Source organism: Sciurus vulgaris, assembly GCF_902686455.1.
Source record: "Sciurus vulgaris genome assembly, chromosome: 1".
Taxonomy (NCBI): domain Eukaryota; kingdom Metazoa; phylum Chordata; class Mammalia; order Rodentia; family Sciuridae; genus Sciurus; species Sciurus vulgaris.
The window spans coordinates 73,760,204-73,775,293 of NC_136461.1; the positions used below are offsets into that span (position 1 = coordinate 73,760,204).

The 15,090-nt window shown below is 34.1% G+C and overlaps 1 protein-coding gene across 10 annotated transcripts in view; it reads right to left on the reverse strand.

The window, feature by feature from the left end:
• ODF2L (outer dense fiber of sperm tails 2 like) overlaps positions 1 to 15,090 on the reverse strand; it is a 48,749-nt gene that overhangs the window by 3,328 nt on the left and 30,331 nt on the right. For 6 of the 10 annotated variants that reach the window (XM_079153361.1, XM_079153368.1, XM_079153362.1 and 3 more), the window contains 6 exons: positions 10,875 to 10,985; positions 9,262 to 9,366; positions 7,142 to 7,300; positions 5,650 to 5,735; positions 5,399 to 5,561; positions 43 to 168 (listed from right to left, as the gene is read on the reverse strand). In XM_079153361.1, coding sequence (XP_079009487.1) covers positions 43 to 168; positions 5,399 to 5,561; positions 5,650 to 5,735; positions 7,142 to 7,300; positions 9,262 to 9,366; positions 10,875 to 10,985 — 750 coding nt within the window. The remainder of the gene's footprint in view (positions 1 to 42; positions 169 to 5,398; positions 5,562 to 5,649; positions 5,736 to 7,141; positions 7,301 to 9,261; positions 9,367 to 10,874; positions 10,986 to 15,090) is intronic. The other 4 variants (XM_079153367.1, XM_079153366.1, XM_079153365.1 and 1 more) reach the window with 3 other exon arrangements.

Sequence of the window (15,090 nt, forward strand, 5' to 3'; positions counted from 1 at the left end):
GTTTATTTTTTTTACAATATATTAAGTCATACTAATACTTACACTGTTTATTTTGCAAACAAGTTGGTTTTGCTCTTCATTTTTTTTTCTAAGCTCAGTTTCCAGATCTACTATTTTAACTTGTAAAGCCCTTTCTCTAGAAGACATTTTCTCTATTTCTTCAGAAACCTGCAATTTTTATTAAGAGAGTAAAATAACTAAAGGTGTTTCTTTAAAATGTGATCTAAACCCTTGACAAGGTTATACTGTACTTTTTTTTCCCAAATAGGTATCTACTGGGTGTTGGACAATATAATTAGAGAGTGGTTAAAAATATTCTATCTTGAAGAAGCACATAAGTATCTATACTTTAAAAAAATTTTATTTGTTCTAATTATATACAACAGTAGAATGCATTTATGTACTTTGATAAATCATACATAAATGAAGTATAATTTCTCATTTTTCTGATTGTACATATTGTAGGATCCCATCAATCATGCAGTTTTATATGTACATGAGATAATAATGTCTGTTTCATTGTACTATCCTTCCTACTCTCATACCTCTTCCCCTCCCTTCATTCCCCTCCACCTAATCTAACCCTATTCTCCCCACCCCTGTCGCATATTGTGAATTAGCCTCAGTCTATCAGAGAAAACATTCCACCTTTGGTTCTTTTGGTTTAGCTTATTGAGCTTAGCATGATACTCTCCAACTCCATCCATTCACCAGCAAATGCCATAATTTCATTCTTCTTTTAAGCTGAGTAATATTCCATTTATATATATCACATTTTCTTTATCCACTCATTTGTTAAAGGACACCTAGGTTGGTTGGTTGCATAGTTTAGCTATTTTGAGCTGAGCTTCTATAAACATTGACGTGGCTGTGTCACTATAGTATGCTGATTTTGCTGATTTTAAGTCCTTTGAGAATAAACTGAGGAGTGGGACAGCTGGGTCAAATGGTAGTTCCATTCCAAGTTTTCTGAGGAATCTCCATACTGCTTTCCATAATGGTTGCAATAATTTGCAATCCCCCCGGCAATGTATGAGTACAACTTTTTCCCCACGTCCTCGCCAACATTTATTATTGCTTATATTCTAGATAATTTCCATTCTGATTGGAGTGAGACAAATCTTAGTTTTGATTTACATTTCTCTAATTGTTAGAGATATTGATCACATTTTCACAAATATGTTGATTGTATATCATCTTCTGTGAAGTGCCTGCTCAGCCACTCAGTTCCTTAGCCCACTTATTGATTGGGTTATATGTATTTTTGGTGTTAAATTTTTTGAGTTCTTTATATATCCTAGAGATTAATGCTTTATCTGAGGTGAACGGGGTAAAGATTTTCTCCCAATCTGTAGATTCGCTCTTCATATTATTGTTTCTTTTGCTGAGAAGAAGCTTTTTAGTTTGAATCCAACCCATTGACTGATTTTTTTATTTAACTTCTGTGCTTCAGGGGTCCTGTTAAGGAAGTCAGATCCTAGGCCAACATGGTAAAGATTTGGGCCAACTTTTTCTTCTAGTAGGCTCAGTGTCTCTGTTCTAGTGCCTAAGTCTTTGATCTATTTTGAGTTGAGTTTTGTGCAGGATGAGAGATAAAGGTTTAATTTCATTTTGTTACATGTGGTTTTCCATTTTTCCCAGCACCATTAGCAGAATAGGCTATCTTTTTTCTATTGTTTGTTTTTGGCACCTTTGTCTAGTATGAGATAACTGTATTTATGTGAATTTGTCTGTGTCTTCTATTCTGTACCACTGGTCTGTGTTTTGGTGCCCACACCATGCCATTTTTGTTACTATGGCCGTGTTATAGTTTAAGATCTGGTATTGTGATGCCTCCTGCTTCACTCTTCTTGCTAAGGATTGCTTTCACTATTCTAGGTCTCTTATTTTTCCAAATGAACTTCATGATTGTTTTTTCTAGTTCTGTGAAGAATGCCATTGGGATTTTAATAGGAATTGCATGAAATTTGTTTAACGCTTTTGGTTGTATGACCATTTTGACAATATTAATTCTGCCTATCCAGGAGCATGGGAGGTCTTTCCATCTTCTAAGGTCTTCTTCAATTTCTTCTTTAGTGTACTGTAGTCTTCATCTTAGAGGTCTTTCAACTTTTTTGGTTAGATTGAGTCCCAAGGTTTGTTTTTTTTTGAGGCTCTTGTGAATGGGGAAGTTTTCCTAATTTCTCTTTCAGTGGATTCATTACTGATACATAGGAATGTGTTTGATTTATGGGCACTGATTTTATGTCCTCCTACTTTGCTGAATTCATTTATTCTAGAAGTTTTTTGGTGAAATTTTTTTTATCTTCTAAATATAGAATCATGTCACTGGCAAATAGTGATAGTTTGAGTTCTTCTTTTCCTATTTGTATACCTTTAATTTCTTTCTTCTAATTGCTCTGGCTAAAGTTTCAAGGACAATGTTGAACAAAAGCAATGAAAGAGGGCATCCCTGTCTTGTCTTGTTCCAGTTTTTAGAGGGAATGCTTTCAATTTTTCTCCATTTAGAATTATGTTGGCCTTGAGTTTAGCATATATAGTTTTTACGATGTTTTTCCCTAGTTTTTCTAGTGTTTTGAACATGAAGGGGTGCTGTATTTTGTCAAATGCTTTTTCTTGATCTATTGAGATGATCATATGATTCTTGTTTTTAAGTCTACTGATATGATGAATTATGCTTATTGATTTCCATATACTGAACCAACCCTGCATCCTTCGGATGAACCCCCCCTTGTCATGGTTCACTATCTTTTTAATGTTTTTGTATGTGATTTTCTAGAATTTTACCTAGAATTTTGCGTGTACGTTCATCAGAGATATTGGTCTGAAGTTTTCTTTCCTTGATATGTCTTTGTCTGGTTTTGGTATCAGGGTGATATTAGCCTCACAGAATGTGTTTGGAAGTGCTCCCTCCTTTTCTGTTTCATGGAATAATTTGAGAAGTATTGATGTTAATTCTTCATTTAAGGTCTTGCAGAACTCGGCTGAGAATCTGTCTGGCTCTGGGCTTTTCTTAATCAGTAAGCTTTTCATGGCATTTTCAATTTCATTGCTTAAAACTGATCTGTTTAAATTGTGTATGTCCTCCTGATTCAGTTTGGGTAGATCATATTCCTCTAGAAATTTGTTGATGTCTTCAAGATTTTCTATTTTGTTGGAGTATAGTTATTTAATATAGTTTCTAATTATGCTTTGTATTTCAATAGTGTCTGTTGTGGTATTTCCTTTTCCTCACATATTTTAGTAATTTGGGCTTTCTTTTTTCTTTGTGTTGGTAGGGGTTTATCAATTTTATTAATTTTTTCAAAGAACCAACTTTTTGTTTTGTTAATTTTTTTCAATTCTTTTGTTTCATTTTCATTGATTTTAGCTCTGATTTTAATTATTTCCTGTTTCCAACTGTTAATAGCTATACTTTTTACATAAATATTTGAAAACTCAGCTTGAGATGGCAAAGATTTGTGTACATTTTCACTGCTTTGCAACTAAGGTAGGTGTTTTCCCCAATAGCATATTTTTAACACTATAAGGTTAATCTCTATTTTTAATAGTATTTATATGCACCATGGTGTCTATAGCAGCAGTAGAAAATACAAAGTTCTCATGAAAAGCTGATTATATTTTTGGATGGATATTAAGAGGGGTGATGTACACACACACAAACACAAACATCACACAACTAGTTTTTTATTCATTCACCTAAGTGACCTGAATTTGAGTTTTCATATTTCTCTCATTGCTTATTTTATGAGAAGGTCTAGCTTAGCTCATCAAAAATTCAGATATATGGAAGGCTTTTTGTAGAAATGTTGGGTTGGAATCACAAGAATGAGCATGAAAGTCAGGGTCCAGTCCAGGTACAAGGAGCTAGTAGCAAGGAGTATCTTCTAACCTAATGCTGTAGACTTGGTTCTAAGTTTTTATGAAATGATTTACAAACATTTCTTCTGCACAAATGCTAAAGGCAATTTTGACTGAAGGATGTTAGCAGGATCTGAAATGGAGGTAAAGGCACTCAGAACAAATATTCATGTCCTTGGCACTATTCCCTCCATGTGGGCTATGGAGACAGGGCAGTGATGGCACTTCTCAAGTATACAGAAACTACAGCCCACCTCACATTCGGCTGTAGTAGGATAAAAAGGAGTGGGCAGACACACCTCAGGGGACTTTAAACACTTTTGGAAAGGAATTTGAGAGCACCTGAAATTTTCAATATTCACTAAGGCTGAATCCAAAATAAAGCCACCTTTTATTTTCCTAACAATGTGCTCTACACAATTTAAATTGGTTTCTCAGAGTTTAAAAAAAATCAGACTATATATGTGATACTTATAAGAGTCACATTTCAAGAATATTAGTTTTTACCTGACTTTCATGAAATCAACATTAATGGGATTGAGGAAGACCATGGGTACAAGTAAGTTTGGAGGAAATGATTCAGAATTTGGTTTAGACCTATTAAGCCTGATATGTCCATATTCAATTGAGATGCCAAGTAAGTAGTAGAAAATGTGAGTCTAGAGATACATACCTAAGAATAATCACTTTTTAGCTTCACTCATCACCACATTTTACTAGTTAAGAAAATTACAGTTCAGAGATGCGAACAATGTCAGTATACAATGTGTCAGAACCAGAATTCAAACCTAGTTCCTCTTGGAATCCAAAGTTCATCTTTGTTCTTTCAAGATCAGATTCTCAAACTAGATTTAAGTTTGAAAAACTCACCTCTCCTTTGAGATCTTTCGGAATCATGCCCCCTCACTCCTTCCAGTGTGCCCTGAACCTGCCCTCTGTTACAGTACCTACATATGAGATGGCATTCATGAGTTCATGTGTTAGTCTCTGTGATGCTGAGTGTCCTGAGAGCTGAGGCCAGGTTTTTCCACCTTTGCCTCTCAAGGACCAGCAGACTGCCTGACAGGGAAGCATTAGTTTAAGCTGAATGCTAACTTAATAGATTTAACTATAATTTAATTCTTGCATGTATTTATTTATTTATACAACAAATATTTGTCAAAAAGCACTTGAGCTTTACAAAAGTTCACCAGATCCTGACTGGAACAAAATTTTTAATTATTTGCACATTTAACTTGGTTTTATATTTTTATAAAAGGATGGGGTACAGGGTTACACCTTTGAAGCGTTTTCCAACTCAACCTGTTACCTAGCCACATAACCATTTACCTGGTGGAGTAACTCTGGACCAGTAATGTATCTGTTTTTCTCCAAAGGAAAAAAAATGGGTAAAGAACAAAAATGTAATTGTTCCCTTTACCCTGTCATCAGGATAAAGACAATGACTGCAAGTCTGGCAACAGGAAATACTAACTATTTAAAAAGAGGACTCTTAGGCAAACTAATTTAAAAGACTATAAATAAAGGACATCTGTACCTTTTGTCTTCCTTCTTCTAAAGCAGCTTCCAATTGCCTGGTTAATGCTGTATATTCTGCAGATTTCTCTTTAAGCTTCAGATTGCTGTGCTTAAGGCATTCTTCTTGGTTTGCCAGCTTCTTCTCAAGTTCTTTATTCTCTGCATCCATCTTTTCTAATTTTCTTTTTACAGAAAGCATATATTCTAAAATTACAGTGTTCAGGAAAAAAAAAAACAAAAACACCAATTCTAAGTCAATCTAATACTTACTGTTTAAGGTTTTCACACTTCAACTGAATTAGATAATTTTCCTCCTCCAAAGAAAGCTTTGTTAGAAGACTCTGATTTTCATCAATCTAGAAGGAAAAAAAAATGCTTTCTTGGTTATTTTTTTAAAAATCAACTTCCAAAGAAATCTACATATTTTATTGTTAGAACAAACAAAACAAGAAGAAATAAAATTATTATTACTTCTATACAGAAAGACATCAAGAAATGTTACATTATTAAAATACAAATTCTTGAATTCCTGGTTAAGTTAAAAAAAATGTGCATATGTTGGGGGGAAAAAAATCAACTGAAATTTTTTCTAATTGATAACAATTAAAATATTCTGAACATTGAAAAAGACATCAAGTTAAAATATGGAAAAATTACACAGTATTTATCTATTGTTACTTAGTTTCTCTTGTAGATTTATATTTCATTTAATAATACTGATTGATAAAAATTGAGTGTGAAGTTCTAACTGTAAGTAAAAATCATACTCTTCTGAGAAGGAAAGTAAACCAAAGATACACATGCCCATGCCAAGACAGAATATCCTCTAAGTTGTGGCTTAGTGGTAGACAAGCATGCCTAGCCATGTGTAAGGCCCTGATTTCCATGTCCAAAACCACAAAAATAAATAAATATAAAAAAAATTTAAAAAAATTCTTCCCATTCCTTCAAAGGCTGAAAAAGCTTTAATGAATTTTAAAAATCTTCTCTCCTAATTTCAACTAATAATTTAGGTTAAATATATATAACAACATTTTCCTAGAAAAATTTCTTCTCAGGAATTCAAACTCACAAAATGCATATTTTAATAAACAGGATGCATTTCACTTCAAAATGAAAATCTAGATTATATTTGGAAGACACAAAATAATTCTTCCCATAACTATATTGCAAGTAGAGAAAAAAGACTTGCCACCATCCTTGGATGTGCTTCTTTGGAAAAAAATTAATTCATTCAAAAATACTTGAATGCCTTCTATGTGCTAGGCATTGAGCTAGGAGATGACTGTGTGATGATAAAAAGGGAACACATGATCCCTGTTCTGAGAGGTTAAAAAGTATATATGGAAAATAAGGATTGAAAATAATCCCAATAAACATGATGCACAATTCTACTCGAATGCATTGTAATTTTTCTTGGGTAATTACAATAATTTACCTTATCCAGATAAAAAGAAACATACATAAGCATAGCTGTGCTCCTTCCCTCATGCAATTACCACATCCTCCATGTCTAAATATAGATTTGTATGAATAGCTTAAGTTACTGATTTTAATTGCCAATTTGTCACCATGAAGCACTAAAAGAACAGCCTATAAAGTAACATTATGGTAATTATGGTATCTACATGAAAATATTTTATCAACAGAGGCAGATGGAAATGAAAAAATCAACCCCTGACATGAGTGCCCTCAACTGGTGAAATCACTCCAAGTGCTCCTTTAACACATCTCGCAAAAACTCAGAACGAACGCTGGACACCTGGCCCTGAAGCTCCCTAACGGTGTGTTCCTGGTCTGCACATTTCGCCTTGCAGTGCTGCAGGCTCTCCTGACACTCCTGAAGCCTCCGTTCAGCCGCCGTCAAGGAATCACGGATATGTTCTACCTCCTTTAGATGAGACTCCATCTGGCCTCTCATCTGAGTGTGGCATTAGGGGAAATAAGTGCAAGATCACACATTCAGCATTAATATTCTTATTTTAAATGCTAGATAAATGTTATATAATTATTTTAGTCATAATGGTTTTAAACAAATAAATATGAACAAGTATTAATTTATATTCTGCTACAAAAGAACATAAAACTGAAAATTGGATTGGCCCTTTATTAATTTCCAAAAGATTTGTTCAGAAAAAAAATATGATATTAGCTTGCAGGGAAGATGTTTAAAGTACTTAGGAAAGTGAACTTTTTGACATCTGTCATTTTGTGCAAGCATAGATGTTAATATTAGTAAAGCTGGTATACTAGTTTTCTATTTTCTACCATTAGTCCTCAGGTAAGTGTCATTTTCAGTCATTCAATCTTATAACTCAGATATTTAACTAAAACAGAGCAGCCCTGGTTCACTCATCATGGCTCAAATTGGTGGGTTTACTGTATAATACTTTAAGACAATATCATCAGCTTCCACTTGACTGTACTTGATCATGGTTACAATGAACACATTTCTCTGATTTCATCTGTGTTATATTAACCCCCACCTATATTAACCTGAAAACTATAGTTCCTCTCTACAGCACTTTTGTGGACAGGTGACTCAAAACAACCTTAAAAATGCTCATACTGTTAATTATAAAAAAATAGCCAGATGTGGCATTTAGGATGTTCATAGAGAGGAAAACCAAGAGTAAGACTCCTTTCCTGAGACAGGGAACACCTATAGCCTCTATGCAGCATCTGGCAATCTTGGTTACAAAAGATGAAACTAGAAAAAAAGCACACCTCAGTATCCCCAAAACACCTAAGACCCAAGAGAAAATCAGGAAATTTACACAGTAGAAAAGGAAGATTTAATTTTAAAAAATTACTTTTGTGGTTACAGAGAAGTAAATAAACACTGATCTTACAGTAGCTGAAAAACACAGGCTCCTGCCCCCTGCGCTTTTGAACGCAGATTTTTAAAATAGGCTTCTTACAGTACTGCCTTGCTGAAAAGAAAACATTTTCATTGGAAGTATTTTCTGAAGAGACCAAAAGACTTAAGTGCTGTCTTCTCTGGTCTGCTAAAAATAAGTAAAAAATAATCCTAAGGAACTGGTAAATTGAGCATTGGACGGGTTACTATCATTACCTCTGTTTAACAGCAATGTGCCTGCTCTGGCTGACCTCTTCATCCCAGTGGTGTCTCATTCTGCCTTTTAATCCCAAGATATGGGAGCAACCCAGAGGGAGAAACCTTATTACACTCAGCTGGAACTGACCGCTAACATCCCATGACCTCTCCAACCAGGAGTCAGCATCCGACAACTTTCACAGCTTCCTTACCAAAACAACATGCAACTCCAAAAAGGGATGCAGTTTCATTTAAAAACTTAGAAATATTCACAAAAACATCTTCCCTTGCCAACCTTGGCTTTCCCCCATTCTGTTGCAATAGGGCAAATAAAAGGAAATGATGAATTTTTTTAAAGGTATCATTTTTCTTCAAAAAAAAAATGCATTTAGCAGAGAATATTTACTTTGCAATTTTTTAGACAGAAAAAAAATTCTAACCAGAAAAAAATGATGAGATTAGTTTGCATTTTAGGCTGACAAATCTCAGAGGTAGTCAGATTTTTAAGTTTAAATCAACTTCTATATCAGAAAAAATAAACATTTATGCTATTTCTTAAATAGTAAGAAAAAAAATGAAAAAAAAAATTCTCATAAACAAACAACATTTCAAGCCTGGAAGAAACATTACTTCCTCAGGAAAAAAAAAAAAAAAAAAAAAAAAAATATATATATATATATATATATATCTCAGAGATTGAGAACAGATGATTCCTAGGTATGAACTATGAACTATGACCAAAATCAAAGAACTTGTATAACATTCACAGAGAGAAAATATATATAAATATTATATTATTTTACTATTCAAAATTTCACATTTACCTTATCTAATTTTTTATTTTTGTTTTTTGTTATTAGATTATTTTCATGTAGCAAATTTTCACACCTGCTTTTCACCATTTCAGCTGCTTCTTGCAACTTTTGTACCTAAAAATAAAATTCATGATTAGAGTACCATGTGTTATTTATTAGGACTATAACATGAAATAAAAACTAAAAATCTGAATTTTCATATTAAATGAACCATCATTTCCCCAGCAATACCCTCAGTATATATATCTAATGTTATTCCTTCTTTAAATATAGAATTGCTCAATGCTCTATTCTAATCTACAAATCTTTTATGATTTACCTGTCTTCTTCCCTTAATACTTCTAGACTCTTCATTTGAACTCTGAAAACTAAAGAGATCTTCATGTAAATGCTACTTTAAGTTAATAGTCTCTGGTCCAAGACAGCATTCATTCCAATAAGTTTTCCTAACAAATGAAAATCTGCTCAAAAAATATCTGAGCACATCATACAAGGCCCAGTAGTTAGATTATAGGGTAACTCAGTCATAGTATTCTTGCTGAGGGATTAAACCTGAACAACCAAGTGGAAGACCTAGATAACATTATCAATACAGATTCACTATCCTCCACAGATTCCATTTCCTCCTACCTACAATATTCTAACTGGAGGTCTCAACTCCATTTTACCATCTAATCCATCCAGATGCATGCAGTTCCTTCAGAAGCTACTTGCATATACTTTGCCCCACCTTAACTTTCTTTCCTTTGGTTCATTATCTTTTTTCTTTTTTATTATATTTTAAAGTGGTACTGAGGACCAAACCTAGGATCTTGTACCTGATAGGCAAGTGCTCTATCACTAACCTAAACTCTCAATCCATCATTATTCTTTAACTCAAACTTTTATCCAATAAATTCAAGATCTTTATTTAGCCCCATAAAGAGGTACATGTCTGTTCTCCCAGAAGCTCAGGAAGCTGAAGCAGGAGGAATGCAATTTCAAAGTTGGTCTTGGCAATGTATTGGGGCCCTAAGCAAATTAGAGAGACCCTGTCTCAAAATAAAAAAATAAAAGGGCTAGGGATGTGGCTCAGTGGCTATCCACCATGGAAAAACCTACAAAAGTTCCATTTTTTTCCATGAAGCAGAATATTGTATTTCCAAAACATAAAGCTTTTCTGTAAATTACCATTAAATATATTGTCATAAGCTCTTTTCAAGGTCTTTCATGTGAACAAATCTGAATTATATTTTTATTAGGAAAGATGAAATGCTGGACATAAATGACTCTAGAAGGGCATCATTATTCTAAGTTGATACCATTAAGTATATAAGATGAAAAACCAAATATAATCACGATTAACAAGATTATAGATTAAAATTCACATTAGACCAATGCAATTAATTTTGTATTTACTTTTAACAATATCCAATATGTCCATAGGCAGTGTTTGAATTAGGCATTAGCAAAATCATCTATCTATAAAGGTATTTAGGTTCTTAAGAAACATTTGGGGTATATAATGTATTCCAAAATAACAGTCCCACCTTTTCATTTCTGTTTATTTAGGTCACAAACGAATATGGTGTTCTAAATTATCTACCAATTTTAACAAATTTGAAAGTAGATGCAGTGGTCACCTGAGTTTTATACACTTCAATAAGGGTTTTCTGTTCTTTTTCTAATTCTTGCAATTCTAAGAGTTCCTTTTCAACAGAAACAACCTTGTCCTTCAAAGCAGCAAGTGCACCCTGGAAGAAATATATAATAGACTTTATAAGTTATTAGAATACATTTATACTTCAGTGTTACAGAATTATAAAACACTTCATTTATCAACAAAATTAATAAAATTATTTTTATTGTATAGAATTGCCATCTAAAATTTAGGAATTTTGAGAAGTTAGTGATTAATATTTATGAAAAGATTTGAATAGAGCACATATTTTTTAAAACTTCTTAAAAATTTACTGACACAAAAAGAATGTCAACATGCAGTTATTTTCAAATTAATGTAACAATTTGTAATTTCAACAAAAAATTGGGGAAAATATGATAAAATTAATTAAAACTTACACAGAAGAATAAATAGGAAATACCAGTATAATTTTGAGAGGAAAACTAAGGGGATAATGTCAGTGCTTATTAAATATTAAAATGTGTAAAGAACTAAAATTATTGATATTACCATAAAATATAGAGGACAGTGAAAATGAAAAATACACAAAAATTACTGAGTATATGATAAAGTTGAATTTTTAAATCAACAGGGATAACAGGTCAGTAAATAAATGGTAAGAGATAATGATTATTAGGAAAAAAAATAGGTTAACTACTTGCCTCATCTCAACACTAAAGAAGCATCGAATGAATTAAAGATTAAACATATGGGCTGAGAATACAGTTCAGTTGGTAGAGTGCTTGCCTTGCAAGCACAAGGCCCTGGGTTCAATCCCCAGCACCGCAAAAAAAAAAAAAAAAAAAAAATTAAACATATAACTTAACCCCAATTTAAACATTTTCCCAAGATTCAGGCAAAAGTATTTGAGTTTTAGAATAGCCACAATCCTACTGAGCATAAAATTAAGAGAAGTTATGAAGAATTATAAAGATCTGAGATTTTACTCTCTTTGAAAGCTTACCAGGTAGCCTACCATGGTTTCATGGATGCTAGCAGAAGACACAAGACTTCTAATCACAGAGGACTTTATTATTCACAACAATACAAATGGCAAGACTGTTAGCATTTTTATCAGTTAACTGAGCTCCAAATCCCACAAGGCAAAACAAAGATGGTCAGATAAAAACTGCATATGCTGTGGAATACATTACTGGAAAACAAACCTGAATTTAGGGAACCCAAATATCATAGTAGGCAGTAAGTATGCTGGCCCTTTGTTCCAAAGAGGAACACTGTGATCTTTTAAGGCTGTGAACTACACAATATCTTTGCAAAGATAGTCTGGATTACAGAGGTCAGTAGCTCTAATTCTAGAACGTGTGAAACTATGAGATTCCTAACAGAAGTCATTATATATATATATATATATATATATATATATATATATATATATATTCTGTTTTTCCAACTATGTGTAATGAACAAGTAAAAGTTTATAACCCCTCCAAATAAACTAATATATACATAATTGTACAAAAATATGTAACCTAATATATGTATTTAAAATTTCAGAGCTTTCCAAAATGTTTAAGATGCAAACAAAATGTGAAAAATTTTAGCATATTATGATGAATTTGATATATATCATCTGTCATTTAACAGATATAACAAAGATTAGTATCTTTTATAGGGAATTCTAATATATAATAATTATGCCAAAAGATAAAATATAAAGGGTAATGACTAGGTAATTCAAAAAGGTAGAAATATAATAATCAATGAAAATATGAATAGTCACTATCAAAAAAATGCTCTAGGCACTAGCGATAAACAAAACAGATGAAACTCCCTTCCTTGATGGAGCTCATATACTACAGGTGTAGACAGACAAAAAGCAAGAATAAGAGGTAATAATATATAACACATGAAAGCAGGATAGTAATGACATATTGGGGGTGGGCCAGGGAAGGCCTCCTAAGAAAGGAACTTTTGAGTAAGAACCAAAAGAAGTGTGGCCTTTGAGGGAGAGTTTTCCTGAGAAAAACGCAATGGTGTGGCAAGAGGCCTGGCCAGTTGGGGAAAATCAGCAAGAAGGCCAGTGTGGAAGGGGTGAAGAAACGCAAAGAGGAGAGCAGAAGAAGATGGGATTAGAGAGGTAGTGGAAACCCAGATGGTGATGCCCTATAGGTGCTTGCTTTATTAACCTAGATACCATTCAGTGGGTCTCTGAGCACAACAGTGGCATGGTCTGGCAACTGCTACACTGAATGCTGCCTGCAAAGGCCAGGGCAGAAGCGGGAAGAATGGTCAGGATGTCATGGTAATGAGGATAATGATGACTTGATTCAGATAAGGGCACTGGGCTAGTGAGAAGTGACCAAATAATGGATATATCTGAAGATCTGCTGACAGACTGAAGTGGGGTGTGAGAGAAAGGATGAGATAAAGAAAGGATTGGGATAAGGAAAACCACAGGATGAATGATATGGGGAAATATCAGAGAATTCCATCTTGGACATGATAACTTTGAGACATCTATCAACTATCCAAATGGAAATGACAAGTAGGCAATAGAATTTATGTGTGGAATTCCAAGGCAAGTTCTAGGCTAGAGATATAAATTTGAGAACCCCCAGCATTTGGATGGTATTTAAAGTTACAAGACTGATATTATCTAATGATTACTAAATGAGATTAACAAATTGAGAGATTCATTTAAAAATTAGTACTTTTAATTACCTACAACTGGAAAAAGTGTATGTATTCTTTTACCGGTGGTAGAAATACTTATGATGAAATTTGGAAATGTATAACAAGAGTGCCTTCCTCTCTTTTGACCATATAATTTAATTTCTCAAAATTTATCCTAGGAAAATAGATGTGCAAAAAAAGAAAAACTCAAACTATCTACATTTTTATTTATAATAATGAAAAACTCTATTACCAAAAGTAAAGTATATAAATAATATGCAAAATTATATATGACAAAATATTAACTTCAGTTGTTTCACTTGTGAAATCACAAGTTTTTAAATTTTTTTTTTCCTTTTGTGCTATTCTGTTTTTCCAACTATGTGTAATGAACAAATAAAAGTTTATAACCCCTCCAAATAAACTCTGGTTGTTTTTAACAGAGGAGATTGCTGGACCTTGGCAGCAACATCAGTAAGTTTCTTCTTGTTTAAAATTTTGAAACCTAAAACTATTCTCAAGTAATTAATAACAAAATTAGAATAGTTGAATAGTTTTTCAAGATGGCTGAAAAGAGGAGGTCGCTTTCCTGGATGCTCCAAGGACTGAAATCAAGAAAGCAGACAGGCAGCTTCTCGGCAAGCTGGGTGAACAAAAAAAAAGAGGGGGGACTTTACTGGAATTGAAAACTGGATAGTCAAAGCAGATCGGGGATTCAGGAGGTTGGATATAATAAAATAAGGAAGAAATCCCCAGCGGCACAGCAACTGCCACGGTGGAGCAGGAAGCACCAGCCAGAGTGGTCCCTCTTTGAGCATAGTAGATGGATAAGGGAATTAAAGGGACCTGCATTTTTGGGAGGGCCTCAAGAGTATATGGTTTAGAGATCAAGGGCACTGCCTGGCAAACCAGAAAGAGATGTTGCACAATATCCGAGAGTGGGGAAAGAAGCTGCCATCTCTCTAGGTGGCACACGGGGGACTAAGGAAGGAACCATTTTGCAGCTGTGGCTTGGGGGCTGCAGATGAGGGGGCCGAGTTTGGCCAAGGTTGGCCAGAAATACAGGACCAGTAAACACACACTGTACAACATAAGAGTGTACTTAAGTAACCAGGAGAAAATCAAATGTGGAGAGAGATTTACACAAGGAACAACTGGTCATGGAAACTCACCCAGCTCTACCCCTCTCACTACAGTCCGACTGCTTGCAGGACCTGCTGGGAGAGACAAATTTGGCCTGGAACTTAGAAGTGGAAGGGTGGGAGAGACTGGAGACTCAACATGAGATCAGGAAATGTGGGGTTCAAAGGTGACATAGGGGACTAAGAATTGGGTCTCCTACCACACGAGTGGAACTCAGGGGAGATCCCTGGGGTACAGTCTTCCAGCATGGACTAGCAAGTGCTGGGCGCTGGATGTGCGCTGATTTTAAATCTCCAGACCAACTGCCATTCAGCGAAGTTCCAGGGCTCACCTAAGTCCAAACCCTGCCTCCAGGATTTCTACCTACAGGATTACCTCTCTCACTCCAGCAATCCAGAGGG